The 10,000-nt window shown below is 49.7% G+C and overlaps 1 protein-coding gene across 1 annotated transcript in view; it reads left to right on the top strand.

Annotated features, from left to right (window-relative positions):
• Positions 1-8,812, top strand: part of LOC143134887 (protein Smaug homolog 1-like) — a gene marked incomplete at its 3' end in the record, with an annotated part of 56,095 nt that extends 47,283 nt beyond the window's left edge. The window contains 4 exon segments of the mRNA XM_076295600.1: positions 719-1,291; positions 5,025-5,306; positions 7,714-7,823; positions 8,726-8,812. Of these exon segments, the coding sequence (XP_076151715.1) occupies positions 719-1,291; positions 5,025-5,306; positions 7,714-7,823; positions 8,726-8,812 (1,052 nt within the window).
• Between the last annotated feature and the right edge of the window lie 1,188 nt (positions 8,813-10,000).

The raw sequence follows: 10,000 nt of genomic DNA, 5'->3' as shown, positions 1-10,000 counted from the left end.
ATTAATAGTAATAATAACAACAACTGACATACACTGGACTCTTCACGGACTCTCTCTCTCTCTCTCTCTCTCTCTCTCTCTCTCTCTCTCTGTATATATATAGTATAAGTATATATACTCTTTTGATCCCGTGAGGGAAATTTGGTCTCTGCATTTATCCCAATCGGTGAATTAGTGAAACACACTCAGCACACAGTGAACACACAGTGAGGTGAAGCACACACTAATCCCGGTGCAGTGAGCTGCCTGCAACAACAGCGGCGCTCGGGGAGCAGTGAGGGGTTAGGTGCCTTGCTCAAGGGCACTTCAGCGTGCCTAGGGAGTTCGAACCGGCAACCCTCCGGTTATAAGTCTGAAGCACTAACCAGTAGGCCACGGCTGCCCCACTAGAGGGTGCCTGGCAGGTCAGACTGAAAGTGAAATAAATTGGTGATTGGTGATGTTGTTGTTTATGTTTGTGGTTGTCGTGGGAGCTTGGGGAGGATGAGCCAGTAGCTGTGTCCAGGGTCGAGGGTCAAGTGTCCAGGGTCTCACACGTGGGAACACATCTCGCCTGTTTCCTTTTAATCCATGCATTTATGATGTGCTTGTTTATCGCTTGCAGCTTTGCAAAGATTTGAGTTAGGTTCTAAAACATCTCTCCATCTCTTCCTGTGTGTGTGTGTGTGTGTGTGTGTGTGTGTGTGTGTGTGTCCTTTTCTGTCCCTCCTGTGTGCAGTGGTCATCAGCCAGTGGCAGGGCGAGACCAAAGAGCGGGTCATCTCGCTGGTGCTGAGCCACCTGCCGCTGCTGAAGCCGGGCAACGCGGAGGCCAAGGGAGAGTACATGCGTCTGCTGCCCAAGATCCTGGCGCACACCATCGAGCATGGCCGGCACCTGGAGGAGAGCCGGCAGCTGCTGTCCTACGCCCTCATCCACCCGGCCACCTCCCTGGAGGACCGCGCGGCCCTGGCGCTCTGGCTCAACCACCTGGAGGAGCGAGCCGCGTCCCGGGGAGACTCGCTGGAGCGAGGGAGCGGAGGAGGAGGAGGCGTGACGTCGGTGGCCGGACAGCAGGTTGGGCATCACGGTGGTGGCGGGGGGGTGGCGCCCGGGGCACACCTGTACGCACCGCACCACCAGCGCTACGGCTCGGACGACCGGCTCAACGGCTGGCAGGGCTCGCGGGACTCGGGGCTGGGCAGTTGGCAGCCGCCGCAGGGATGCGAGAATGGACACCTCAGCCTGTACCCGTCCGCCTCCATGCCTGCCACCATCAACACCGTGGGCACCGGACAGGGCACCAACGCCAGTGAGTCCTTCACACACCACATCTCTCCTCTCTCTCTGGGTCACTCTTCCTCTGGGTCACTCTTCCTGTTTCTCCTCCTTCCTCTTCTCTTTCGTCATTCTGCCGGGTCTACATCACTTTCAATATTCCTCAAAAAGCCTTTCACTTATTTATTTATTTACTTATTTATTTATTTACTTATTTATTTATTTAGAAGAGGGTGCCTTGACGTTTAATGTATATTGAAATGTCTATACATATCCCATCCAAAGAGTTCCTCAAACAAACTCAGTTTGTGTCCAGGATGTGCTCCCTTCCAGACATTTTCACTTTCACGTGTATACTTTCAGTATATTTACCTTTCTCTCTCTCTCTCTCTCTCTCTCTCTCTCTCTCTCTCTCTCTCCCCCTTTCTCTGTTCCCTTCCTCTGTCTGTCTGACTTCCTCTTTCATTCTTTGTCTTTCTCTTCTTTTTCTCTTCTTCTCCTCACTGTTCTCCTAGTCCTCCTGTGGCCTACTTATCTCCTCTCTCTGCTTCCCTCCCTCTCCTCCCTCTCTCTCTCGTTCCCTGCGTGTAACTCTACCTGTGGATGAGTTTCATCCTCCTCTCTCTCCTTTCATTCTAAATTCTATTTAACTGCCTCCTCCGTTTTCAACTCTAAATGTTTGACCAAGCTCAGGTTCCTCAGGATGAAGCAATTCCCATATCTGCTTTTCAGATACACATCCCTCCACTCACTCACTCACTCACTCACTCACTCATTCACTCACTCACAAACTCACTCACTCACTCACTCACTCACTCACTCACTCACTCACTCACTCATTTGCAAATTAATTTACTCACTCACTCACTCATTCATTCACTCTGCATCTCATTCATTCATTCTCACACTCACTCAAACATTCACTCATTCACTGAATGACTGTCACACATTCATTCCCTAAAACACTCACTCACTCTCTCACACGTTCACTTGCCCTCCCTTACTCAGTTTATTTCTTTACTTCCTTCCTCCTTTTCACTCCATCTCTCTCTCCCTCACACCCCCCATGGTGGAGGTGTGGCTGATGACCAGGGCTTATTCCTGCTCGCTGATCCTGATTACAGCAGCTCTCCAACACAACACAGCATCTCACCAACAAATGTCAGGGAAAAATATACACATGCTATGTGCAGTGTGTGTACGTGGGGCAAGTGTGTGTGTGTGTGTGTGGTGGGGGGGTTGCAACAAAGATATCCAGATTGAACATATCTGTGGTCAGAACAGGATATTTCCAGCTAAGAATGCCGGCCTGTTTTTTTGTGAGGAAGGAGACAGCTGAGGTTATAAATAAGAGCGCATTTAAAGCAGCGCTGCTGCACAACATCCTCTTTATTTTTGACTGCTTGGACCTTCAGCAGTACAAAGGCCTGATTTCACAACCCCCAAGTTGCCCCATAGTCCCCTCAGCCAGGCCTTACACTCCAACACACACACACGAGGACGCCGGCATTTCAAGTTCACTTTTCCTCATTCATATAGTGGCGTTATAGGATGTGTGTGTGTGTGTGTGTGTGTGTGTGTGTGTGTGTGTGTGTGTGTGTATAGATGACCATATCAGGGACTGGAGGAGCCCTGAGCAGAGGGCAGTGTGAGGCTGGAATGGAGACCGTCAGGGACATACCTAGCGAGGAGAGAAGAGGAGAGGAGAGGGGAGAGGAGAGGAGAGGAGAGGGGAGAGGAGGAGCAGAAGAGAGGAGAGGGGAGGAGAGGAGAGGGGAGAGGAGAGGAGAGGAGAGAAGAGGAGAGGAGAGAAGGGGAGAGGAGAGGGGAGGAGAAAAAAGGAGAGGGGAGGAGAAAAGAGGAGAGGTGAGGAGAGGAGAGGAGAGAAGGGGAGAGGGGAGGGGAGGAGAAAAGAGGAGAGGGGAGTAGAAAAGAGGAGAGGGGAGGAGAGGAGAGGAGAGGAGAGGGAGAGCACTCAAGAGGCAGGCAGAGTCATCCATATAGCATCAACATGACTGACATCACTGGCATCAGGGAGCCGCAGGCCGAGGGGTTTATAGCTTGTAAAGAAATCAGAAGAGGAGGCTAGAGTTTAAGTAATATTGACATCCATGTGCCGTGCTGATTTATGTCCGTGTTCTATGACCATAATGTAGCCTCTGTGAGGACCGCCGTATATTGGGCTAGGAAGAAGTGACATGACACATCAGCAGGTCCTAATCAGCTGCTCATTTAGGACCAGAATGACTTGGGTTTGTACATTTGATTTCACAGCGCAAGTCCTACGTCAAGACTATTTAGCTCTAGTCATCCATGAAAACACTCATGCTCAGTGGCTGGAGTGACCTGATGAAATAGTGGTAGCCATTACAGCAGTTCTTTACTATTGCCATAGAAACCAAGCAGCAAATCAGAGAGCAAATCTGCTGTCAGACCAGACTGAATGGCACATGAGGGGAAAGATCATGTCTTCTTTGTTGAATGCAACCTTCCTTTCATTAACACACACACATACACACACACACACACACACACACACACACATGCACACACACACACACACTCACACACACACACACACATACACACACACACACACACTCTCACACACACACACACACACACACATACACACACACACACACACACACACACACACACACACGCGCGCACCACATCCCCATGGTACCCTTGCTAAATGAGTGTCACATACCATTCCATCTGTTCCCTTGTAAGGTATCCTTTGTGGAGTTTGTATTTAGGGAAAATGGTTAATATTTAGGGACTGGAACGTGTAATGTTAGCTGCCCACCTATTTTAAACCAGCCGTAGGGGGCCTATACATAGCCCAAACAGTACGCCGTGCACTGTATATAGGAGCAGGCCTTAGGCAAGCAGGACACAGGCCCAGGATAAAGCATTATCTTATTCTACATCTTAGTTTGTCAGCTCTCTTCCTCCTCTTTCTCCCTCCCTCTCTCCCTCCCCCCCCCATCACCCTCTCTCTCTCTCTCTCTCTTGGGCAATCGTTTCCCTACTCCACTTTTACCTGTGTCTATCCCCCCCCCTCTCTCTCTCCCTCTCTCTATCCCCTACTCCACTCTTCCCCCGGCCCTTTCACTGCCTCCCTGGCTCCATGTGCTCTTCCATGACGTGGGGAGAAGGTTCCGGAGGGTGTTCTAAAGAAAGGCGTACCTGTTGGGAAGGTGAAGCGGAACGTCGTGCCGTGTTTATCTTTGGCGGGTTTCCCCCCATAAACCACACAAATGGCGCTCGTCTGCGGCTGACCCGGCGTGCTGTGAATGGACCGCTCAGTCGGTCGCACAGGCACCCCCTCTGTCTCCGCGAGGAAGTGACCTTACCTTACCTCAAATAGCCACAAGTGCCCCATGGCCCAGGTGCGACGACACTGGACCTGAGGAGGACCTGTGAGAGAACTATATGTGTTCAGCAAGCATATTTGCGTGTGTTTACTCTGCGTTCATGTAGAGAGGGTATTAGTGTGTTGTGTGTCGGCCCAAGGGCACTGTACAGTAAGTGTCTGGATGGCTCTGCTGGTGCTGCGGCCAGTTCGATGTCCCTCTGGCGGGGGGGAGGGGGGGGGCGGGGGGGTGACCCAGGGTGCTGCTCAGATTTTTAGCAGGAAGACAGGGACAATGTTAAACAGAAACCCTTTCTAACTGTCTGGGTGTCCCTGTCTGTGTGTGTGTGTGTGTGTGTGTGCATGTGTATGCGTGCATGCGCCTGTGTGTGTGTGTGTCTTGCAGTCCTGTCTGGCGGGCAGCACAGTCCCCTGAAGCGCTCCGTGTCTCTGACCCCTCCCATGAGCGGGCCGTCCTGCGCGCCTCTGGGCCACGGCTGGCTGTCGCAGGAGGACCTGCGCGCTCGCGGCGGTGGTGTTGTCATGGCGCCGGACCACGCGCCCCTCTCCCCCCAGAGCAGCGTGGCGTCCTCGGGCAGTGGCGGCAGCGAGCACCTGGACGAAGGCTCCGGACTGGTCGGAGTGGCGCTACGCAGCACCTTTCACGAGGAGGGGAGCGGTATGCGGGGTGAGTGTTGCCTCCACCTCCACTCCAACCCCCCCCCCCCCCCCCCCCGTGTGTGCCCCCGCCACACTCACCCTGTCTGTCCTCCCACCACCCCTCCAGCCACCTGTGTGTGTGTGTGTGTTCAGCGGAAGGCGTACTTCTGCGGACGCGGCCCAGTGTGCAGTGCGCGTGACGCAAATGTCCCACGGACTGTCCAGCTTTGAGTGTAAAGCGTCTGCAACAGCAGACATACAAACAAAAGGGGACACATTGGAGATGCTCAACCGTCCCAAGCGCTTGCGTTGTGCCAAGCCAAGTCCGCAGAACTGTACGTCCAGCACCCATAGCTGCGTTCTCTGTGTGTCGCCAGAATCTGTATAGTGTGTGTGTTGGAGAAACAACTTCTATGTTAGCTGTCTTTGTGTTAGAGAAACTATGTCAGCCTGTGTGTTCCTCAATGCGTACGACAGAGGCCAGTGTGTGTGTGTGTGTGTGTGTGTTTGTTGGCAAAAACTTCCTGGAACTATCTGTTTGTCCTCTGACTCACCTGTATGTCAGAAGACTATTTGACAGTTAGAGGTGCTACCTGTATGCATCACCTGTCACCTGTCCCTCCCATGTGTTGAGGGACTTACCTGTCTGTCTCAACTCACCTGTATCTCATCCCAAGAGTAACTCAACGTCCTGTAGTGCTACCAGAGTGCGTTGTTGTTTGCAGGGTAAGTCTCAGAATGTGTGTGTGTGTGTGTGTGTGTGTGTGGTCCACTTGTCTCAAAGGTCTGTGTGTTTGTAATAGGAGGCACCTGTATGTCTGACTGTTTAGTGAGTTGTCGGATAAGAATGTGTGTGTGTGTGCGTGTGTGTGTATGTGTGAGAGTGTGTGTGCTAGGTCCTGTCTGCCCTTTAACGAATAATACTGGATGTGTCTGTCAGTGGTGTTTTCCATTAGGGGACTTGTGTATCTCTCTTGGAGGGAGTGGTCATGACAACCATCAGAATTCAGAATGTCTGTACAAACTTAGAGAATTAGCGTAAAAGCACATACACACTGACTTTCCACCCACAAACAGTGTGAGGTCATTGACTATTCCTGTTATTAAATGGTATTAGTGGAAAGAGAGTCGATCAGTCTGGATGGGGATTGGACCAGTGAGGACATGCATAGAGTAGATGGTGTCGGTAGCACAGTACTGTTGCTTTGCACAATCCAAGAGACTTCTCTTCATGTCTTCACCTTGGACAGAGCTTTGCTTTGTGTGTTTACCTGGGAAAGAGGGTTTACTTTGTGTGCCCACCTTGGACAGAGCTTTGCTTTGTGTGTTTACCTGGGAAAGAGGGTTTACTGCTCTATAGCGCCCCCCCCCCCCACCCCATCTCCCCCATCTGAATGCTTAACAGAGCTGCCTGCTGTAAATGTAAATGTAAATCAGGTTTCTAGGCCAAGTACAGTACAGTATACTTGCGTACAGTACACAAGGACACAGTGAGCACGTACAGTCCAGATTGTATACATCATGGGCATCATTTATCTGCACATTTTACACAACAACAGGACTTAGACAAATATGTGTACACACACACACACACACACACACACACACGCACACAATAGGATTTAGACAAGAAAAGTACATTGTAATGGAATTTGTCATATTTCAAAGGGTCATGTTCTCAGCCATGATGGTGGCCTTATGGGCCTGGTGCTGTAGGGGGGTGAGGAAGTCACATGACCAATCTGTCTGTTAGCCTTGACATTTGACCTCTCCAGGCATGTAAAATACTGTGGGCAGTTCTGAGGGGAGTTCATGTGTGAGCGGTGGAGTGTATGGATTCCTGACACCTGTGTCGTAGGATTGGAATGAAATCCACACTGAAAATACAAGCTAACCCAGAGAAACATGTTTTGGATAGAAAGAGCAACAACAATGAGCCGTGTTCAGTCTTAAAGGAACACCTGTGTGTGTATGGAGCTCTGTCAAGCGTTAGCTCTACACAGTTGAGGCATCTTGTCAAGGCATACACACACACACTTGACAAGAAAACTACAAATCCCATGATGCATAGCAGCCATCTGCTGCCTCTGTCTCTTCCTTGATCTCATGTCCCTGTATGATGTGCTCCATTTCTCTGCATTTAGAGGCTCATTTGCTGGAAGAGCTCAGTTCATTAGACACAGGGTGTGCTCGCTGCACTGCACTGGGCAGGGATAGATGACCATGATGCCTTGCTGCAGATGTTCACGGGCTGTGTTTTTTGTGTGGTGATTGATCAGATTTCTGTGTTCCTCTGTGTGTGTGTGTGTGTGTGTGTGTGTGTGTGTGTGTGTGTGTGTGTGTGTGTGTGTGTGTGTGTGTGTGTGTGTGTGTGTGTGTGTGTGTGCACGTGTGCGTGTGTGTGTGTGTGTGTGTGTGTGTGTGTGTGTGTGCAGATGTGCCAGCGTGGCTTAAGAGTTTGCGTCTCCATAAGTACGCCGCCCTCTTCTCCACCATGACGTACGACGAGATGATGTCACTGACCGAGGAGCAGCTGGAGTCACAGGTCTGTATTGAGGATTTAATGTGTGTGTTAGTTAGAGAGAAAGAGAGACAGAGAGTGTGTGTGTTTGTGTGTGTGTGTGCGTGTGTGTGCGTGCGTCTATGTGATTGAGTATATGCATGTGTCCTAGTGAAAGAGAGACAGAGAGTGTGTGTGTGTGTGTGTGTATGTGATTGGGTATATGCATATATCTTAGTGCGAGAGAGAGACAGAGAGTGTGTGTGTGTGTGTGTGTGTGTGTCTATGTCTATGTGATTAGGTATATGCATGTGTCCTAGTGAGAGAGAGGCAGAGTGTGAGTGTGTGTGTGTGTGTGTGTGTGTGTGTGTGTCTATGTGATTGAGTATATGCATGTGTCCTAGTGAGAGAGAGACAGTGTGTGTGTGTGTGTGTGTGTGTGTGTGTGTGTGTCTATGTGATTGAGTATATGCATGTGTCCTAGTGAGAGAGAGGCAGAGTGTGAGTGTGAGTGTGTGTGTGTGTGTGTGTGTGTGTGTGTGTGTGTGTGTGTGTGTGTGTGTGTGTCTATGTGATTGAGTATATGCATGTGTCCTAGTGAGAGAGAGAGCATGAACTGGTCTTGTTTGCACTTAACGGCTAGGACAAGATTAACTTTATGCACCAAGATGAAACAACTAAATGAATGTAGTACATATATATGAGTAGACATTATGAATGCATTTCATACAGAGAAATAAGCCATAATTATTGAGGGGAACGGATGTGGGGGTGTGTCATAAAGTTTTTCTTAGGGCCATTGACCCAGCGAGAATAACCTCTCTGTGATGAAAGCCAGCCTGGCCCACAGAGCAAAGCTGTGTCTAAAAGTGTCGCTGTCGTTTACGGCTACGAGAATCATCTAAATGAATCAGCTCTAAAAATATTGCCCTGCCTTCCTTTTCCAGAATGTCACCAAAGGGGCCAGGCATAAGATCATCATCAGCATACAGAAGCTGAAGGAGAGACAGAACATGCTACGCTCCCTGGAAAAGGTGTGTGTGTGTGTGTGTGTGTGTGTGTGTGTGTTTGTCACAAAAAACTACACCTCTCCACCTGGTACACACAAATGTGGCGCCTCCCTCCCTATTTTTGAGACATACACTTAAAGGCACACTATGCAATATTTTCACCTTTACGAAGCCAATTTGATGGTAAACAAACTTATAATAGGCGAATCGTTCACCTAGAATAGCTATACAGCATAGACGTAGTGAGTCGCTACCGAGAAAACCAGCCATGCCACTTCAAGAATGGTGGCCTGACAAATCTCCCGAGAATCGTAAACATTACCTTGTCAGTAGATATAGCTCTTCTGCCTGACCTCCACAACAAAAGCATTTTCATTGTGTACAGGGGAATAAGTCACAAGAAGTTTGCTATTTACAACAGCAGAGTAAAATATAAATATATCGCAACTCTACAGGAAGTAGTGGCTAATGAGCTGGGCTAGCATACAGGCTGGAGATGGGTGCGATAGTAGCTAATGAGCTAGGCTAGCATATACAGGCTGGAGATGGGTGCGGTGGTAGCGTAGTAGCTAATGAGCTGGGCTAGCATATACAGGCTGGAGATGGGTGCGGTGGTAGCGTAGTAGCTAATGAGCTGGGCTAGCATATACAGGCTGGAGATGGGTGCGATGGTAGCGTAGTGGCTAATGAGCTGGGCTAGCATACAGGCTGGAGATGGGTGCGATGGTAGCGTAGTGGCTAATGAGCTAGGCTAGCATACAGGCTGGAGATGGGTGCGGTGGTAGCGTAGTGGCTAATGAGCTAGGCTAGCATACAGTTGCTAGAAAAGTTGTGGGTTTGATTCCCAGCTGCCATCGTTGTGCCCTTGAGCAAAAGTGCTTAATCTTGAGTTGCCCTGGGGTGACTGGCCCTTGTAATGATTGACATATGTAGCCAAATGAATAAGTATTTAAGTATATAAATCATAGAGAGGCCACAGCAGAGAGGTCCGAGCCGAAGCCCAGCGCACCACTGATCAAACACTGCGATTAGATGGTAAGGCATCAGGCAGATTGATCAGTGAAAGCTAGGGTTGGTTGGTTCATGTCATTGTGTATATTTCATCTTCTAGGTAGAGAGAGTACACTTATTTTGGGAAATACCTGTCATCTATCTCTGTTTCATCTAGATCAGCAGTTCTGCTTGGTTAACATTGCTATTCTCTCATATTAG

The sequence above is a fragment of the Alosa pseudoharengus genome, unplaced genomic scaffold (assembly GCF_046254945.1).
Source record: "Alosa pseudoharengus isolate Yale_2024_CS ecotype anadromous, Long Island Sound unplaced genomic scaffold, YU_APseudo_1.1 YU_APseudo_1.1_scf_2, whole genome shotgun sequence".
Classification (NCBI taxonomy): Eukaryota; Metazoa; Chordata; class Actinopteri; order Clupeiformes; family Clupeidae; genus Alosa; species Alosa pseudoharengus.
This window is presented reverse-complemented; position numbering and strand designations above follow the sequence as displayed.